This window comes from Ruditapes philippinarum, unplaced genomic scaffold (genome assembly GCF_026571515.1).
Source record: "Ruditapes philippinarum isolate M1 unplaced genomic scaffold, ASM2657151v2 ctg836_1_1_1_1, whole genome shotgun sequence".
NCBI classification, from domain to species: Eukaryota; Metazoa; Mollusca; class Bivalvia; order Venerida; family Veneridae; genus Ruditapes; species Ruditapes philippinarum.
Window position 1 is genome coordinate 190,181 of NW_026858646.1, and position 22,169 is coordinate 212,349.

The window sequence follows — 22,169 nt, forward strand, 5'->3', positions numbered from 1 at the left end:
GAACTGTTTATGTTTCAAAAATACAGAAGTTTTACTGACTCAAAACTGTTCAAAAGCTAAAAACCGCTGAGAATGGGAGTGAATTAAAATGTTTCAAGTTTATTAAACGTGTTGAAAGAACTTTATCGAAGAACTGAAAAAACAGCGGACACGGTGAGACACCGTATTATTTGACGTTTCTCCGTGTATGCGACGACAACGCTAAAGGATTCTCCAAAAACACGGACCCTGCATGATGTTATGATACGGACGGGGCACCACTGAGCACTAGCTGCGTGTTACACCATTATTCGGGAGATCACAGCTTAAGAGATATTTCACCGAAATAAAATAGTGAACACTGACTTGGAAATATAAATTCGTGTGCATTACTTATATGTTATTTATCAGAGACGGATTTTTATGTATATTAAGTGGTAATAGAGGTTTGTTTTTTTACTCTAAGACATCTTTAATGTGGTTAGTGTTCGTATCTCTGTGGATTTGTGTGTTGAATTAGGACTACAAAAAAACTTTCAAAATGATTAATCCATTCATGGAAACACCGCATACTCCTCACTTGCCGCCGGGTGCAATGAAATTAAGCCCACCGCATCATATGTCGGATGGAGGAAGTATTCACAACCAGTTGAACCAGTATGTGCCACAAACAAACGGATACAGTGTCGGTGTTCCACCATCACATCTCTCAAGTTACGCATCCCGGGATTATCTTCTACGCAGGGATATGGGGTTGCAGAGTCACGAATCGAATAGCATGTTTATACCGTCGTCGGGTAGCTACCACACCCCACACCACGACACAGGTAGCAGTCATATGTTATTTCCAGGGATTCACGACGCTACATCTCACCCGGGTAGCCAATTGAACAGCCAGATGAGGCTCGGACTCACGGGTGCTGATATGTACTCAAGGGACCACTTTAATCAAATGTCAGCGCCTCGTACGGATCACTTCGCCCATCAGTCACATTTTAATTCTATGAACCCGATGAACGCTATGAATCATATGAGCATGGGACCCCACGGCCCGGGGGCCTTCTTTAGATACATGAGACCTCCAATAAAACAGGAACATACGTGCTTATGGCTAGACAAAGATCAACCTGAACCCAAAAAACCGTGCAATAAGACATTCACTACAATGCACGAGATTGTTACACATATTACAGTTGAACATGTTGGTGGGCCCGAGCAAACTGATCACGCCTGTTACTGGCAGAACTGTCCAAGGGACGGACGACCTTTCAAGGCCAAATATAAGTTGGTGAATCATATTCGTGTACATACGGGAGAGAAGCCCTTCCCATGCCCGTTCCCTGGGTGTGGTAAAGTGTTTGCCCGCAGTGAAAACCTCAAGATACACAAAAGAACCCATACCGGTATGTAACAAAACTTTTTATACCTTTAAAACTACAACTTCCCATCTTTGACCCATTTAACCATTTTACAGAAGTAAATTGATTTCCCCTGCTTTGAAATTGCAAGAATAAATTTAAATTCTAAGGGATGTCAGTAACAAAATGCAAAAAAAAATATGAGCTACAAACAGTATAGATCCTGGTCAGACTACACGGAAGTGCAGGCTGGCCTGGCTCTATACTGGTACCACAGGCTACTTGGTAATCAGTTCGGTCGCGGCAGATAAACGGACTAAATATATTAGTCAGTGATATAGTTCTATCATAATGTTTTAAAATATATGTGGCTATATCATTTCGTTTAATATATATTTTTCAAAATTAATATGCCCTCTAAATAATAATATCGTTCACAATTTGTTAATTTTCATTAAAAGTATTTTTAATGATTATACATACAAAACATTCATAGATTTTAAGCTTGCAAATTTTATGTCTTTTAAGAATAATTTAAAAAAATGAATTTCCTTAATTGGTTAAATGATACTTTTAAACAAATAAACAGTAAAGAGTTTTATTGTGGTGTAGGAAAATAAATTCAACAAACAATGTAGTCCAAATTTTCATCCAAAATGTATTGTTATTTCTAATATTTCAAAAAAGCAAAATATAAAATTCTAATTTTTGAAAATTCTTTTTCACACATTTTGTGTCAAAAATATAGATAGCTCATGTATTTGTTTTATTTGATTTAGATTTTATTGTGAACCCTGTATCGGTGTTTACACATTTTTGCATTATCTTGTATATTTACTTAGCATCTAATGTTTACATTGGAATTATAAACTATTCGCTCACTGTATAGATTTACCTGTAACGTTAGGACATCCTTATTATCTCGTGCATTATAAAACCATTTTTGAGTTTAAAATACAAAGCCTGGTTAAATATGGGTAAAATATTTATTTTTTTAAATAGTTTTAAATTTTTTGAATGTTAAGGATTTTTGTTTTGCTTGTTTTCTTCTGGACTTATGCAAAGTTATGCGGTGACGGTTAATATATAATTTGAATAATTTAAGTTTAGATCAGAGCAAGAAAATGCTCATATTCTCTTGTTGGTTAACCAATGTTTTTGAAAATGTCTGATGTTTCATCTACTTAAAAACAAAATTTCATAATGTATATCTTAATTCTGTTTGGTAGAATACTGTTTAAATTTCTTTAATTCTAGTTTAAAGTTAATTTTAAAATGTTTATTTTTGTTTAAATACAGAGCAAACTTTCGCTTAATATTTATAAATTATTGATAATCAAACTTGTAAATTAAGTGTTAAAAAACTTTCAACTAAATCAAGTGTTAAAATACAGTAAAAACGGTAACCATGATTTAAATTTTATTTTTTGAAATCTAATCTATTTCTTTCACAAATGAGCTACAAATGTTTCAATATATTTTGTTCAGACTGACAAATTCAATTCTCTAAAAGGAGAATAAGATTTGAAAATAATTGAAATTACTACACTGTTCATACAACAAGCGAAGATGAAAAATTCAATAGAATAACACAAAGCACTCGCCTTAAATTACACACATTTGAAAATCTTCTTAGATTTGATCATTAACAATTATATGAAAATTGAAGCAGTGAAAACATTTAGGTTGTACAGAATAAATTTCAGTTTAATGGTTTGTTTTGAATTGAAAATAAATTGACCTAAATTAAAGTATGTATTCTTACTGACTTTCTATCAAGAAAAGAAAGTAACACTTTGTTAAATGATAACTTAGTCACTATTCTTATTTACTTACTAAGGGATGTACTTTTGACACTTAAGGGAATAACTTCATTCTAAGAGTATTGTAAAGAATGAAAACCTAAATGACACATTTTCACAGCGCTATGAATAAAACATTGATTTATAGGCATTCAAAACTGACGAAAGACAGGTTCCCTAATTGCTTGTAAAATATGCATAAAAATGATATATTGCAATCCATGCTTCTGTACACTATTTTCTACGTTCTTAAACTGTATTACTTTCTCACACACACAGAAACATAAAAAAGCAAACTACGGTATCAAAATGCTTAGAATGTTTCTTCTCAAATATTTCGTCTTAGCAAACCGAAATTAAAAACGTATGTTATAATTGCATACCGTCATTCAGTCCATATGAAAACCGCTATGAAAATAAACTGAAACTTAACTAATGTGGATTCTTTTTTTTTCAAATTGCGCATATTTTGCTTTCCATCCATTACCCTAATTCAGTACTACAGTGACATGCTAAATGCTATATAACCGTGTGAGAATTGTGTGTTTAACCAAGACCCAACTAAAAGGTTTTGAATTATACCGAAGTAATAAAGACTGCTATAAGTTACTGGCAAATCATAACTAAATACTCCAGTGTGACACGCAAACGGAACGTAGAAAATTTTGATGGACGTGTAAATCTAACCCAGATGATTTTAATAAGCTCGGAAAGCCGATTATTTCTGACATGTTATGCATACGAGAACAACAATAATTACAACAAGTGCTGCATCTTTACAGTGGCTGTACGACTCCCCAAGGACCCTTATCTTCCTTGTTGTTCGCACCATTTATCTGACCATTTATTAGCAAGGGCAAGTATCGCTACTGATAACACATATTTCCGCGTTTTTCACCCAATATTTTCTCCTTCCTGTTCTTATTACAATATGCGAAAAGAAACGGTCATTTAATAAGGAAATAATTTCGTTGATACAGTCAGTTCAAAATTCTCAGTGATCCAAGCGTCTGCAAAATATTTGATTATTTAAAACTAGATCCTCAGATTGATTAAACTAAAAAAAGCGAAAGAATCGTTAACTATGAACCATCGGCCATGTTTCTTTTTCTTATACATGTATTAATTGATTAACAACAAAAAAACACTTTTGAATACATGCATGATATTGAAAATAAGGTTTCGGAGAACCTATCAAAGAAGAATAAAATAAATTGATTTGAAACCATATTTGTTCTTTGAATAGATATATATTTGATACATAAAATCTGTAGGGAAAAATTAACATTGTTCGTATAATAAATGTAAAAACATACATGTAATTCTTAAGGTAGGAAGACCTCTTTTTAGGAACCATCTAACTAATAACTTTTAACTAAGTAAAACTAAAATAACGAGGAGACGATAACTATATCTGTCAGAGAAAATTGAAAATGATGTATACAGTGTTACACATTATGTTAACTTAATTTGTTAAAAGCTTTTTGTGGGTGGGGTAAAAGTCGCGTTTGTTAGCCATTAATTTTTCATACCCAGATTTACATGTGTTGGGAATCTTCAGATGTTGTAATTATCACCAGGAAAAACTTTTTGGTGGACCAACATCATAGATGAGAACACGTGTTTTTCAAGGAAGCGTTTTCTGGTGAACGCATTCTAATTTTCATTCATGATTTCTTAAACGTTTTACCGTAGCAGTACGGTATAAATGGTGCAAAACTCAAAAGTATTGTCCATACGCTATGAGATATGTTTTTTTTCTTGGTGGAAAACGTGACATCTATAAGTTACCTGTTTTTCAGTGATATGTTAGAAGTCTGTGAAGTTAAATAAATCCCTGGACATAAAATGACCACAGGTTATTTCACATCTCATTTCTTGTTCATTACTTATGCATATGTATCTTTTATATATTATGCATTATTTTACTAGTTTTATATACAAAATATGAATTATAATATCATGAATATTAATTATATGAGATCAGAATATGAAGATTTTAAATTCAGTAAAGGATATAAAAAACATAAGCTATAGAGATTCCCGCATTAAAAAAAAATAATGTTGCAACATATTATAATGGTCTGAATAATAAAGACAATAAAGGTGGCATTGAACGTGGAAAGCACACATATATAATTTTAAAAAAGCCATCACTTATGCATGAATTCCTGATTAATATTAGGAAAACAACAAATCTTTTTTAAACAATTTTGAAAACGCTTATAAAATATGACATTAAGACGTCTTAAACCAGGAAAAAGTATAAGAAATTTCTGTGTGTATAAAAAAACTATTCTTAACTATCATATTTTGGTTTGTGAAAATGAAAACGCAGTTAAACATGACAAAAATAATATTGTGCAATTTTCTGCATGTTTCGAGTGACATTTAGATAAAAGAGGTTTGCTTTTTCCCAGTGGTCGCACTTCACGGTAAACGGGACGGTAACTGGAATTTATATCAGCCACCAGATGTAAAGAGAATCATTAAAGGAAAGTTATGGGTAATCGAAAAAACTTACATCATCAGTTTGAAATATTTGCCATAAAACTTTTCAAGTTGTTCCACCAAGAATATAAATTTTCATGATGCATTTCTCAGTGGTTAATAATTCAGCTTTCTATTTTCTCTGCAGGGGATTGTAAAATAGAACGAACGGAGGTATAATAACCGAAAAGTATTGTCATTTTGTGTGAAAAGAATACCAAAGAAAATAAATATAAAGCGTTTTGAATTTAGAATTAAGAAATATGTTACAAAAATTCTTGTAAAAGAATAGAACATTTTTCCCTATGTATTATTGTTACGAATAAAGTTTATTTTGCATTTGCAATGACGTACATGCATAATAAGTAATTTTCATGAATCAAGTTCTTGAGACATTTTTGTTACTAAGGCAACATATAAATAATCTAAATAACTTGATAACGGTATAACATAAAAATGATTCATAAGAATAATACATATATAAGAATATAATGTATAGATATATAATAATGTTTGAAGTACTGACGATTTGGGGTTTCGTGTTTGAAACAGCAGACGATAAACGCCGGAAAAAAGATATTCAATATTGAAAATTCATTTATCACCATCGTCATTCTTTATAAATATATTTATTTCCGAAAAAAATAGTTTGTAAATGAACTGATATTATTTAGACATCCCTATTAGCTTTTGATGTACGAGTGATGTCGTCTGCTTAACCGATTTTCGCGACTTCACATGTAGTAGTACTTGATTACTTTTCCATTCCCTGATGAATTCAACATATATTTTCTTGATCTTTTTTCTTCAACCCGAACCGACGAAAAGCCCTTTGATGTCTTAATAAGAAATCATTTGGGAATAATTCTGCTATCTATTTCTTCGTGTTACTCGCACTTTATAAAACATGTTGTATATATTTCGGATACGGCCAATAAAGTACACAGCTTGTATTGAAATTACGATTTTTACGATTGTTGCATTTTATTTGTTTGCGATATTATCTGCATTATATAGTTTTTCATGCATTATTTTACATTTGGTAGATTAAACAGAACTCTATTCCCATCGCATTAATATAAGCCCATCATCAAAAGAACTTTCATTTAGATAAACAGAAAGGTATTCCTTTCAAGATATTTTTTTTCGGCTGACAAATTTTGATGAACACTTTCCTTGTTTCCTTGCCTAACAGTTAAATGAATAAATTTCGGAAGGTAATTGTAAATTTTCATAAAGCATCGTTTACATAAATAACATTTTTTCTTTCCTGCGTTAAAATTGTTGAAAATTTACGGTTTTATTACTGTAATACACTTCTTTTTTCTTGGCACCAGGGAAAAAGAGACATTACATCATTTTAACGAAATGTTTACAATGGGTGCGATTTTCACGCAATTGTATTTTACCTGCGAACACCGCCTTTTCAAAACGTTTGCAAAACCATGATTAGTTTACAATGCGTTTGGTAATCCATTATACATGGAAAGGCAATGAAATGCGATTTGGCACTTTTACTTTCCTTTCATTGCGTTAACCCGTCATTTAGGAAACGCGAGATCTGATAATAAAACGCTAATCTGACAATATTCCCCAGAATAGAGTTATAATGAGGGTGGGATGTTAGATTGTTAAATGATTTGCCATATATTGGAATTAAGTCGTAAAATGGTTGGAAATTCCTCAGACGAGGGCGGTAAAACCAGGCTAGCTAGTGTGAAAACATTCTGTTTTATGTCCATTTAAGGGTATTAACTCATTGATCTGTTTGTTTAAAAAACTAAACCAGTCTTTAAGAAGGTTTGAAGTAGATATTCTGGAGCCTGAAGTCTGACTTCTTGGCAAATAGAAGTATTTTTCTAAATGTACTTTCTGGTTCGAATTAATAGGATTTCAGTTATACAATGAAACTGTAAAATCTGTGGATACAGCTGAATGGGCATTCAGTAAAATGCATATTCACGTTATATCATTTTATAGCTCTTTTGTCGTGTTTTGCGCATTTTCTCTGGAGGCCATTTCAAACACGTACACTCAGCTGAATATCCTAAGAACTAGTGCATTTAGCTAGTATCAATCAATATCAAATTAAATTTTGTCATCTAACTAAATATTTTGAAAGTTACTTTTACTTTTTCAATAAAAGATTAAATGCATCATATCTTCATGACGCTGACATTTTCAATATCAAACATAAATAACCTCTTGTATCTTATTTTATTACTTTAACTTTTGAAATATCATTTTTTGTATATTCAATTGTAAATACAAATGAAGGCAGTTGATATACCTTTTTGGTAAATTCTAATCATTTGGTGAATTCTAATTTTTAAAAATACATCTCTCTTTTTTTCTGTTGTAACAGAATTAAAAGCTTAAGGATTTAAAATAGTTTTGGACGACTTCCTCTCGTATGCTTGAACAGTTCACGCTAAACTCTCAAACCAGCTCTTCCCAAATCTGCATCTAATCAGATTGGTAGAGATAAAGTTTGTAATTCATTGTGTAACACCTAAAAGACCATAACTTATTTTATGTGGAGAGGGATGTCGGCTCAATCTGGAATTAAAGCTAAAAAGAGGATTTAAGAATTTTGATGAAGACATCAATTTAGGCTAACAACCTGGCAAAACTCCTCGGTGGGAAACGATGACTTGCACTGCGGGGTCATTACGGGGTCCACAGGGGTCATTTTTAATCGTTAATTCATTAAATTTGCTGCAAAACTGCCGAAACAAATTTGGCACGCATCAACTGTTTGTCCGATTAAATTTGAGCAAAATATTACTCAATGTAGAATTTTTCTCAACTCAGGGAGAAGCATAGCAATTTCCAAGATTATTTCAAGGGAAGTTTCAGAAAAGTTAATTTGATCATTGCTTTTTACGCACACATGCATATATGTTTTAATCATATTGGCATTGAACCTATTTTATTATAAAATCTATTTTATCTATCTATCTATTCTATTTTGTTATAATTTAAAATTGGCGCACACAATTGCAATTGGCGAGACTGCTAAAGTATTAGAATTTACCATATACATGTACTTAATTTTCAAGGCAAAAGCAGACGACACCATGAATTCATTTCTTTATTTCTTATGCTGCTTTTCAGAAACCATAAATGTAACCAATGGTTCAATTCAAATAATCCAGTGTTTATTTTTCACTACAAATATAATTTGTTCAACTGAGAGTGACTGCATAATTTAACCACAAATAAAATTAAAAGATACTTTTTCTTGTTCTCCGCGTTATTAAGTTGAAAAATGTCTATAGCTCTATCAACTAGAATGAAAATGTTAATACTCGAAATCCTACAAAAGGCCTGTTGTTACATTTAAGAGCTATAAATGTTTACAAAAGGTGTCAAGCGCCTGTGTGAAAGAGATTCTCTCATTTGAATGAAAACGAGGTTGGACGACATTTTGGAATATTCGTATTTTCGAAAAGAAAGTTTTAATCCGTTCAATGAATTTCTAAATAGATTTTTGTGCATATTGAATATTACAATAGCAAAATAATTGAATGTAAGGTTGACATGTGTACAGATTAAAGGGCAGACGATAGCTCGTTGATTGAATTAAAGGTCATTGAAAGTTACACACGACTCGGACGAATGGAATTTGAAAACGTCAAAAACGAAACATGTGACCATTTATTGCTAAGGAATATGATAAAAGATCATAATGAAATTAGCAACAATCTATTCCAAAAAAAACAATTAAAATATGGGAAAATACACGAGACCCCTGCAATTAAAAAGCAACTCCCGGAGAATTAAAGTGATGAATAAGAAATTTTTATTCTTCATGCGTAATATTTTATCAAATAAAGACCTTAAATTAAGTATATTTAAAACATTGTATAACAGCACAACAATGAAGTCTTTTTTTGTGAACAATAAACTCGTTTCCCGCCAAATTAAAGAAGTTTATTAAGCCAATTCCATTAATAGCTTTAGATTACTTCAGTCACAATTGGTTGATTGTACCTCTTTAATTGACTTACAGGAATCGACTTGTGAACTACACTTATCTTGTTTCAAGTTATAGCCTTCAAATAATCTGATAATTAAGTCTAATTTGTATCGGTAAATTTTCCGCCATGAAAATTCGCCGCGAGCCTTAACTTCCGTGACGCTACTTCTGACGACGAGTTACGATCGTCTTCGGTCCTCAAGTCGATGCTTAGATGTCATGAAAACGAGATAACAAAATAATTTGCAGACGGAACTTGGCGATCTGTCACTCGCAGAAATACCTTGAGGGAATGTCGAAATATTTCGATATGGATTGAGTTGTCGTCTGCAGCTAATAATCCATGTCAACCAGATGATTGAATCTGGAAGTGAAAGATCAGGGTCAATTGGCAGTTGTCCGAATAATTTTTTTTTTCGCAACTAGTAAATTAGATATTTCGTTGGCGGACATATGTTTCTGTGTCCAGGGTAATCATTATACAGTTTTAAGGATGCTATTTTTTTTTATTCAAACATTTAAGCTACACGGCTGCACGCCAATCATATTTATTTGGTTTAATTTGATTAAAAGGAGAAGATACATATAATGGCATAGTAATTTTAGTAAAGTAAAACTATTTAAATATCGAAACACCCCTCACCCTACCCCCATAAAAAGTCATAATGAATGAGAAATATATAAGAACGACAACAAAAGCAACACTTACAGGATATATTATATTTTTTATTTATAAACAAGATTGCATGTATATACTGTATCTTACGGCCATACTAATTCTTAGTGTGTAAAATAAATGACACTGTACTTAAAATAGCTTTAAATGTGTGATAACTCTTAGAATATATATAAAAATGCCAAGAAATTGTCTTACAATAATTTTATATTATCCAAAGATAAATTTTTGAATTCAATAAATCTATAAATTTTTATATATGCACTATACTGCTGATAAATTTACATGTTTGAATACTTCTTTTTCCTTATATTCAATCTGATATAAACTATAGTATATAAATGATGAAACACTTAAGTGATAACTGTAGAATAATGAATTATTATGATTATGTTTGTTTATGTAGTATGAATAGAATTGTGTGTCTTTTAATTATTTAACTCAATATTACAACATGTAGAACTTCTGTTCTATTCTGTACTGTTAATTAGAAACTTGTATAGTAATAAATTTCTGATATGAGATTACATGACGCTATTATAAAAGTTATTACTAAAATTATCTTTGTTTTATTTCAATATTATTAATAAATTCACTTCTATTGCAAAAGGGATACGTAAAATAATAAATAAATATATTAATTACAAAATCTTGTATAACTCAGAAATTGAGTATTTTTTAAGAACATAATAACATTCCGTTTCTGTTAATAATATCTTCAAAACAACTATATAACATAATGATTTGAGTGGAAATCATAAAAGCCACGAATTAAGAAAGCACCTGTTTGTAGAGCCTCCATTACGCGCGCGTTTTATTTATGTTTCATGAGAAATACACTGACAAACAGCACTTTGTAAGCTCTTAACGCTGCCAAATCCAATGAAGCTGTCTTTCACCGCTTTCGTCTTATTTCGGCTCTCCCATAACGTGCAACACTTTGAAGTATGCTGTGAAAAAATTGACCAACCTCTGCCGGAACAATTACGATTTTACATACTCTAAATGTTTTAATTAACTTTTCTTCTTCTTCTTTTCCTTCTTGATCCAAAACTTCCTTTGACTGCCTGCATTTTCTAGCAAGTTGTTTTCTGAAGTTGTTTTTTTGTTGTTGTGAATTCCGCCCTGATAATTGAAACTAATATGTGCAGAACCAAAAAGAAATGTGAATTACATATTCCAAACAACATAAGAGAGAAAAATGTCTCCGTTCTTTTAAGAATGTAACATCAATATTTTACAAACAGAATTTTTATTAAGGTGGCAAATATCTAGAATTATTTTTTATTTAAGACATATTTTCCTATCAAGAGGTTTTTTAATCATACATGTATATTTTATGGTATTACAAATTTGAAATGAATGTTGTGGATGAATATTACGCTTGTTTTTTCACATATATATTTAAAGTGTGTAAATATGACCATTTAGAGCAACAGAAAGATAGATAAATAAAATATTAATATATTAACATGATCAAAATATTGCGTTCCTGACAACAATAAAATTTTCGGTTTTAAAATATAATTATTAAAATAAAATACAAATAAAATGCTACTACTTAAAAGTGTAAACAGTATGTGTGTGTACATTTAAAGATATAATTATATTGATATATATTAAACAATACATTTCTAACGATACATGTAAACAATACGTGTAAAGTTAAAAATTATATATGTATCTGAGCTATAATAACAAATGAATTGTGCATTTATTAATTTCATGAATGTGGTGGCCAGCACTTTTGTATGTATCTTTAGATTTAGAATAAATGTCACTTAAGTTCGGCACATTAACGTATGGCAGATCACTGAAAGAGCACGTCATATAATAACTGCTTAATTACATACTCGTATTTACGCGGGAAATTTCACGTGCTGACATGTGTACCGATTCTTACCATTTCTGTCTGTCATTTTTATAGTTAACACTCAACACAAATGTATACACATGAACCCTAAAAGCTCTTGAAAATAAACACCATTTAATGTATACAGTAATGAATTAGCAAGAGTTTCGTGGCTCATTCTTGAAGAATGATGGATGGAAATACTCCTTAACAACCCATCGTGCATTATGTGCCAATTGTAAGTGGCGAACGAGTGGGTATAAAAATATACATAAACGATTCGGATGTATTTCTAAATGGCGGGAAAATGAAATTTGACACACAACATGGATTTTATTGTTCCATGTTTATGAGTTTTATGAATATAAAATTTAATTATTGTAATACTCTGTGAGAGAAATGTTTGCAGAATGTTACAATCTGACACGTTTATAATAATGCGTTGCAAATGAGGTTTTGCCACGGACCACGTTGAAAATGTGCACGCTAGCACAAATTTTCATTAAAAATATATCTTGAAATAATTTCCTGTTAAATATTACTGAAAGTTAAAGTTTGTAAATAAAAAGGTTTCTTTCCTGTAAAAATTATCTGTTTAAAAGTTAATAGTTTGTACAAAGTTTTTAAAAATAATGTTAATAATAATAAAAATACACGAAGAAAATAAACTGATTTTTTTCTTTCTAGTTTGTTGTATGAAGTTTAGGCAATTTATTTTGGTTATTACAGAAAAAATAACAAATTTTTATATCATGATTATTTTACATTCAATTACTTAGTATTTCTTGCACAATATGTTTTTTCTATATTTTTTAAAAAGTTATTAACCATTTTAAAATGTATCTTTTTATATTCAAAATAATATATAACCATTTTAATGAAATTTTAACATTAAATATTTAAGTTCAAGAAATATCCGGTCATCTTTCATGTAGCACATTTCCGTTTTCGAGAAGCCGACACTTAGTGTTGATATAGATGGACAAAACGGTATTAATTTAGATGTCAGTTTTGCCAAGTACTTTATGATTCTAAGTGCCCATAATTTTGACACGTCGTGATAATCAGTTCCATGTGATACTGGACCCAGTTGGTAATGTAGAAAGAAAAGGGGAACTAAACTAAAAATACTATTATACTTACAAACAAAGAAAGGAAAAAGGAAAATAAATGAAAATATTATATCAAATTTATTTCCAGAATGTATCATATTTATTTATGCCCTCTAGTCAAGTTCAATAACGAAAAAAAAGTCTGAAGAAAAATATAATTATGTACATAAGTATTTTAACTAATATCCATATCAAGTCTTTCTTTGTTAAAAAATCTCATTATTATTGTATATGTTCTGTTTATCGGATATATAACGTTTTAAACTATGTAATGTAATAGCGCATAAATAATAATTTATGACAGAAATGTGCAAACTTTTCATGAATAACTAATAATTATGATTAAATATTATGCAAAAAACAACAACAACAACATGAAATTCATCGAATGATTTATCATTAATCCATTAAAATTCAAAAACGTGTTCAGAAACATTAATTAAGAAAGCTCTTCTATGTGTTCAATAAATTTCTTTTACAAATATCACTAAAATAATATTTTTTTTATATTTAATTTGAAAATGTAAGGAATTCAGCAGTTATATCATTTTCTTCATATCTTGTTATATTTTTTTACAATTAATTTTAATATTCTTTAAAAGCCCGAACTGACCCGTCATTTCTTTTGCACGTGCAATTTGACGCTAGTGAATTCTTTTATCATTTCTATATCTTGATAAAATGTAGCCAGTTTCGGGATACAATTTGGTCATGTGTTAATTTAGGTAATTAATTACTGATTTCGCGGATTCTTAGATTCAGTGAATGATACTGTCCACTTTGAGTGATGCATATCGGGAAGGGAATCGCTTATATCATTTATAAAATGTGAATCATATATCAGAGATAAATCTAATTAACTCAATGAATTATCGCTTAATGGGAACAAACTTTCGTATTTACAGAAACATTGTCTGAAGAATTTTCCAGAATAAATTTCTGAATAAATAAATATTTCGATTTATGATTTCAATCAATTCGCCTAATACACTTTCCGATATTTGTTACTGTTTCGTGATTTATCAATTTGAATATTAATCAATACTGTATACATGTGAATATGCTTATTTAACAAACGAAGTGTGTTTATTTCACGAAAAGACAGTGTCGACCCTGAAAAACTACACACTACGAATGAATAATTACAATATATGTTAGAGTGCGCGCTATCTAAACACAGGCAATTTGATACTGCATTACTTATTTCGATATTAAGTCAATTGTTAGGCGATTTTTCACCCTCTCTGCAGGAATTATTTCAGAAAATTATTAAAATACACTAAACACTATGCCATGTCACTTGTTCAAATGTTCAGCAATTGTAATTTATAAGTGTCAAAACTTCAAAAAATACTTAAATTCAATGTTACCCGCAGCGTTTTATTCTGCTTATATCAAATTTGTAATGGTTCTCAAATGCAAACAGACAGAGTCACAATATACGCCTTTCAGTTTACATTAAAAACACCGAAATGCTGAATAAAAACTTGAGCGGAGGAATTTCGATAGTTTTGCATAGGCGTCCCATCGGGACAATGGGCCTTTATTTATTCATTCTATAACATAATTGAAACTTTATTACAATACCGAACACCGGGTATCTTATATTAACCTCTGGTCGAAAATGTTTGGGGTCTTGTGAATGGGAAATGTTTACGTTACATGGCTTGAAGACAAATTCATACAATTTCAGAGGAGACTTCAGAAGGGGCGATATAGTAGACTTTGCGACACATTGTTAAGCCCACACTGGTGAATATAACCGGTATACTGTAAATAAAATAATACCGGAGCGCTTGTTTTTGATCAAATAAATAAACGGATAAATTCCTCTTACTATTTACCTTTTTTGCGAGGCATTGTTTTGCGAGCTTTTGTTATCGCAAGGAATTTCAGTATAACTGTCGCCGACACTGTTTTAAAATGTATAAAAATCTTCGATATCAATTAATATTTAATGCTTATTCTATAGAAATATTAATGGGTGTTTAAGAGAAGTTATTAAACAAGTAAAAATTCAAAGAAAAAGATCCATATTAAGTCTGACTTATGACTCCACACATCGATCCAATATTGTAAATAAAAAGGAACACGGAGGAAATAAATAACTGTTTCTATTTTCAAATCCTAGAGCAAAAAGTAAGAATAATTCAATCGTTTAAAACGAAACAAAAAACTTGCAAAATAAATCTTATCTGTTCGAATAAACACAAAAATAAAATATAAATTTCTAGCTAACACACGTACAAATATGTTTCCTTTTAATGACATTTCATATATAGATTTTTGAAACTGCCTTGCCTTACTTGCATAAGATTGCTTTTTGTTACTTTATTATCATAAAATGCTGTTGTATGATAATGGTTTTGCTACTTGCCAGGTTTTGAGCATACTTTTGTATAAATATTCTAGACTAAAATATTCTTTATATATATTTATAGGTGAGAAACCATTCAAATGCGAGTTCGAGGGTTGCGACAGACGATTCGCCAACAGCTCCGACCGGAAGAAGCACAGTCACGTGCACACGAGCGATAAACCATACAACTGTAAGATCCGTGGCTGCGACAAAAGTTATACTCACCCGAGTTCGTTACGGAAACACATGAAAGTTCACGGAAAAACATCGCCAGTTCCGGAAGATTACGATTCGGATGACGATTGCCATAGTAATGAGGAGTCAATGTCAAGCCCAACAGATATCAAACCTATCTCGTCTGAAACCCCGACGCCAGTGAACACAAACACTCAAACCTCTAACCAATCTATTGCATCTAGCCCTCCTTTGACAATAAATCCCCATTCTAGTTTAGTTGATACCCAGCCACAGACTAAATTCAGTGAGTGGTATGTATGCCAGAGTGCCGCCGGTATGCCGACACCACCCAGCAACGAGCATTCACCGATAGGTGGGTTAGGACTTGGTTCGCATTCGCATCACATGCATTCTCACCTCTCCGCATTGCATCCGCCATCTTTAGTCCAGTACTCGTGATAAATGTGCGCAAATAATGCATTCGTTATGACAGGAAGGAATATTATACACATTTTAGTCGTGTTCAGTTTAAAGTAGGTCACGAGAACACCGGAAATGACGAACATTGGTGGAGCGTCTGACGTCATAAGTGCTCAATAAAATCCAAAGTTAATAGTAGTGAAGTCAAATGACATACATTTGATAAAACCAAGTCATATTTTGTGTTCAATATAATTTGTTTTAATAGCGAAAATGCATTAAAACAATTTTCAGTACCAGTCAATAACCTCGCTTAGTTGTAGACATTTGACAATTTTGTGGTCACGTGATAGACCACGTGACTGTGTATTACAATGTACTGACTGTAAAACGTCACAAAGACGTAGTTGTCGTAAAAAGCAGGGCGAAACTTGACGCTAAATTGGACCATAATTGGTTATACAAACATTAGCTTGGAAGTTAAGTATCTTCAATTTTGTGTCCTTCGTTACGTTTCTATGGAAATAATGAAGAAAATAGAGAACAATGTGGTGAAATGATTGTCGTAAGTCTGTACATTTGAGTGTATTTATGTTCAAGTTCTTTGATGCAGTCACAATTTCACTCTCTGCTAATAAACTGAGAATTTAAGTGTGCAATTATATAATATTTGATAAAGAGAAACGTTTCAATTTGTCTGCCAGGTTGTGCTTGATTATTTAATTACACTTATGAGAATAATATATAAGGCAGACGCTTGGTTGTTTTCTTTTTTATGTAGAGGAATATAGGCAGAATAAGTTCTGATTTCTTGACTATTTTTTTTTGAAAGTAAATATATTGTATGTTACTAGAATATGTAGATGCACGCGACTTAAATAGGTTGATTTTCAAGGCCAGTATTCTAAAATTGAATATCTTGTTCCGGTTTTTGCTTTAAGAAAAAAAAAATATTTTGTTGTTTACTTGGGGACATTTTTTAAATATTGTAAAAGAATACCATTTTTCTCCCTTAAATTTATTTGAATGATATATATAATATATATAGAGTGTTTTCTAGATTATTCATTGACTTCTGAAATCCATATGGTCTCTTTTAATGAGATGATATCTATTTTGAATGAGTTTTGGGCCCCCTGATGTTTCTATGTATAAGATATGCCGTTTGGGCTCCACGGGTATGCACCGATACCCAGCTTTTTACTTGTCATGGTAATAATTCATTTCATTTTCGGATAATTTATCGTACTACTGTAGGCGTGATGTTTTCCTAATCCCTGATAAAAATTCTATCCATGATTTTGTCATTAACTAACAAAAAATGTAAATTTATAAATTGTTTAGTACTTTATACATTTTCGCTTTATATTAATAGTTAAGTATTGTAACAGATGTGATAGATAAAGAATTAAACACCATTGTTTTGTTGAACCGTATCTTAACCATAAAAGTCTACTTAAGTTAACCCCAACAATGCTCATAAAGTTAATTGAAAATAAATATACTTTTTAATGGAAAGAAACAATATATAAATGCATATCTAATTAGCAGACAAGAAATATCTTTCAAGATGAACAAATTACATTCACTAAATAATCGTCAGCTCTAGATACCTTGTTTTATGAAATTAAAACAAAACATGTTGTTTTTTAATTAAAAGAAACAAATGAAAGGAGAATTTTATTTTTGTTGTTAGATATTTGTATTGAAGTTATTTCATAGCGATAGTAAAATATGTCTTTTGTTCTTTTAGTTCTGTTAAGTTTGTTAAGTAGCAAATTATGTTTATTGTTTGCTTTGAAACAATATCCATTGTTTATGTGAGACGTCAGACGAAATGGGACCTAAATACTAGTAAAAAGTTTACTAGTGCAATAGTTTTATAAACAATAACTTTCTAACAAAGTAATAAAAGCAATAATATTCAACCCACGATACAATATGATTTTTTGTAGGTATTAATATGAAAATGTACAGCCCAACATTACTTTTTGTATGGTCCCTTTTTGTTTGGCGTCTCATAGTGATGAATATATATTACCGGTCATGCAAATGTCGCTATATCTTGCCATTTATATGATTAATATTGTAGGTGGAATTAATGTGCTATGTAACATACACACAAGTAAAAAATATAGTTTATGAATTGTTCTCCACGTACCTTTTTTGCCTTTTGCATTTCAAAGAAAAATGGTGACATTAATCTTGAACTACGTCTCTTAAAATCAATTTCATATTTTAAAAGAATGTTGGCTTTTATAAGAAAGCTTTAAAGGAATACACGGCAAAAAAAATAAATTACACAATTCATATATACATTTAACTTTATTTTAAAGTTCTACGCAAGATATGCAACACTTCGTTGCTGTTTTTCCTTTTAAACAAGTCTGCATCATCATAATAATAAAAAAATAAAATTAGAGGGGTTTTGGTTTTCATTACACAATTTTTCTATATAATTTAAACACATAAACACATATATTTAAAGAACTGCATTATAAAACCATTCTGTATTTTTTTGTTTCATTTGCTTCAAATGAGAAGTTTGTTATTGTAAATTATAAGTGGCGAGTTTTTTGAAAAGTACAGATATGTTTTATGGTTACTATTTTGTCTTTAAACTGTAGAGTATCCCATGTATAAATATTTATTATCAGACATAAGTCATTGGTGCACTGCGCAACGTATGTCTGTAGAGTTATCTTGTGAAACTGATCTTGTATATTTAAAAGTGATAATTAAAAATAAAAAAAATGAAAATAAATCCGTTTGTTTTGTAATTTTTTATTTTATACATGTATATTCTTAGAGATGGTGTTGATTTTGATGATAAATGATTTATGATCGTTATAATGGTACTGGTAATGATTGTGATGGCGTTAGTAAGCTGTTAGTTGTTGTTGCAGATAATAATGATGATGATGTTGTTGTTGTTGATGATGATGATGATGATGATGTTGTTGTTGTTGTTGATGATGATGATGTTGATTACGATGATGATAATGGTGATGATGATTACAACTGACAACAACACTAAATAGTGATCAAAATAATACCATAATAATGACATACCGAATGAATGAATGAATAAACAAAGGAAATATTTCTAAGAAAAGTTGTAAACGTGAGTTCTGCCTAAATCATATGTTTTGTTTTTTTTCTCTCTCAAGAATTGTATAAAATGTTTAAGCTCTAGACACGTCATTTCTTGGAATGTTATCAACAGAGCAGGCTTACTGTACCCAGCGTCTGGCGACATCCCCCATAATTCTTTTATCATATCCAGCCGGGTAAAGCTTAGATATAGAAATGATATATGCTTGTAAATTGCGACCTTGACCTCAAAACAACTGTTTTATGACAGGGTTTGGTATGGGAAGCCAGTGTAAAACGTAGATTACGGAACGTCGTTTACAAAATTACTACTGTTTTTTGTTCATTTCATGGCGTAATAATTCTTCTACGGTTATATAATATATCGCCCCATCTTTCGCGGATTAACTTTTGTTCGGGATTGTCGTGCTTTACTTGTAAATCGTGCATAGAAATATCATACAAACTTACTGAATCGAACGATTAGATCTTTAGGTGCTTGAAGAAATGTTTTAAGAACTGTAAAATGTATTTGATTTTATCAAGGCGATGTTTATGAACTTTCAAAAAGAGCAGTTTTATAAATTCGTTTATACAGAAGAAAAAAACCCAGTTGTGTGGATATTTTTTTATAGCCGGCGTTCTTACCGAATTATTTTCTTCCCTCACGTCTTTGCTCTTTTATTCAGCATTATACATGTACATTGTACCTGTAAAATATTATATATGTTATATTAAGCATATGAATGTATACAAGTTAAAGTGCGGTTCATACATAAGATAAATACTACCTTTACGATGTGTCCATTTCACCTGACCGTTGACCACTGACGTGGCTTTGCCTTGCCATCGAGTAGGACAGTTCTTGAAGAGGAGTATTCTTATAAAGTTTGAAATCATGATCACAAAAAATAGTATATTATGTCTAGTAAACAATATTTTACAAGACGAAATTTATAAAGCATCTATAAATTAATTAAACAATGACATCATACGTTTGTACCCACGTTCTGATAATTAAATGCGCAAAAATAAAGACAACGACACAAAACTTCAATGTATATGCAAGTGATTCAGAATTAATCTAACCACGATAATAAACATTGACGCTAAATAAAAATAGAATTATCAATAAATTATCAAATAATACATTCATTCATATATTTGAAATAAATGCTATTAGCAGAGAGAAAGAATCAAATTTAGAACAATGAAAACCTGGCTGTTTCATTCTATCAACGTTTGAAATTACGAGAGAGAAAAAAAACATATCTGCTACAACATTTCACCGTCGGTATTGATATTTATGAAGAATAGTAAATGTATATTTATCAATATATCGATTAAATCTCGCGAGAGATGAATGGATTCAGACATAGATCGGCCTAATAACCGCAGACCGGGTAGCGGAAACTTGAAAATCACTGTGTTGTAACATATACTTCGTTTCCTTAGCGAATATGACTTATTTTCTTCCTTAAAATGATCAGTAAAAACTGTAGTGCAAGCTGTAATGATGTCTCCTAAATAAGCAGTAAATGCGTATATCAGCCCTTCGACGTTTCCTGCTAGATGCCGTAATGCTAACATGTCGTGTATTTTAATAGATTTTGTAATTTTTCTGCCTCTGACCGTTAAATTATCAACATAGGTTTGTGTTATATTGACCTCTGAGTTTGTAAAACATGGCCAAGGTCTAAACAGGGTATACATAATGAAATTTCTTTTTGTTGGACTCAAATATGACCGTTACAGACAGGGTAACGTTCTTTATAGGTGACCGGTAGTTCAGACCGTGACTGAAATACAACACTGAAATTTGATGGTGTTTTTTAAACTTTTGTTTTGTATTAATAAAAGTACATGTATTAGTTTATCAATATTCGAAGTATAATGGTAAGTCATGCATTGACCTCTTATCAATGCAGCAAGAAGGACAGAAAAACAATGTCATGCACGGTTTTTCCGACAACCTGTATTGTGCAAATATGTCACTGGTACATTTATAAATTCTTTATTCGTCTGGTATCCAAATATGCTACATTCTAAGCACGTGCTGAAAATTTTCACTCCGCCTGCATAAAAATTAGTTTGTCTATCTTAATGCTATTATTTCATTACAGTATTTAAGTCATGATTTCTCCTGTAGCATATTCCATCATAAGGAAATGAAAAGATAGTCACAGAATGCACAATCATGGTAATAAACTCAACACGTGCATTCACCGAGAATTTTGAAACAAAACCATTGTTAGAAGTTTTTCTCCAAATAAAATTCACCATAGTTTTCCTGTATATATAAACATAACAGCTATTCAAGATATTTAATAAACTGTTTTTTCTCCGCCCCTAATATTCATATTCCATTTATTGTAACCTCCTGGGCGCCGCTTTCAGCGTTGCAGTGTTGGTATAGTGATTCTTTACTCCCCATTTCCAATATTGCGGATCAGCCATTCACGTTTCACGATTAATCATTGGTAATTGTAAGTGATTTTACCACTTTTCACTACGCGAAGCCAGAGTCAATTGAGCAGAATTCTTCATGAAAGCGCCAGTATTTCAATTATACTATCAAATAAGGAACCCAGTGGTATACTTTACTACGAGTTAATTAAATCACGAAATGCATCATACGTAGTTAATTCTTATATTTTCTTGCTTCGCAGGGTATTGGAGTAGATTATATAACCTGTTGATAAAAACAAACAATAATTTGTGTGGTTTTATTAACATTATTTTCTGCGGACAAATGATAAAAGGGGAAATATTTTTCTAAATAATAACGCATATGGCGATACAAATATATTTCATTATGTAAAAAAAAGCTAATGAAAGATACTTTGAATAATTTAACAAAACAAAAATG

General features: G+C 31.0%; 1 protein-coding gene across 1 annotated transcript; it reads left to right on the forward strand.

Moving 5' to 3' along the window:
• LOC132753832 (zinc finger protein ZIC 4-like) lies at positions 1–18,605 on the forward strand. The gene is made up of 2 exons (XM_060744371.1): positions 1–1,382; positions 15,693–18,605. Exons 1-2 carry the CDS (start codon positions 521–523, stop codon positions 16,244–16,246), a joined length of 1,416 nt encoding a protein of 471 aa, XP_060600354.1. The 5' UTR covers positions 1–520; the 3' UTR covers positions 16,247–18,605.
• The last annotated feature ends 3,564 nt before the right edge of the window (positions 18,606–22,169 follow it).

Coding starts and splice junctions, on each gene's coding strand:
- LOC132753832 (XM_060744371.1), top strand. CDS start 521: ATGATTAATCCATTCATGGAAACACCGCATACTCCTCACTTGCCGCCG. Junction 1,383..15,692: donor ACACAAAAGAACCCATACCG/GTATGTAACAAA, acceptor ATATATTTATAG/GTGAGAAACCATTCAAATGC.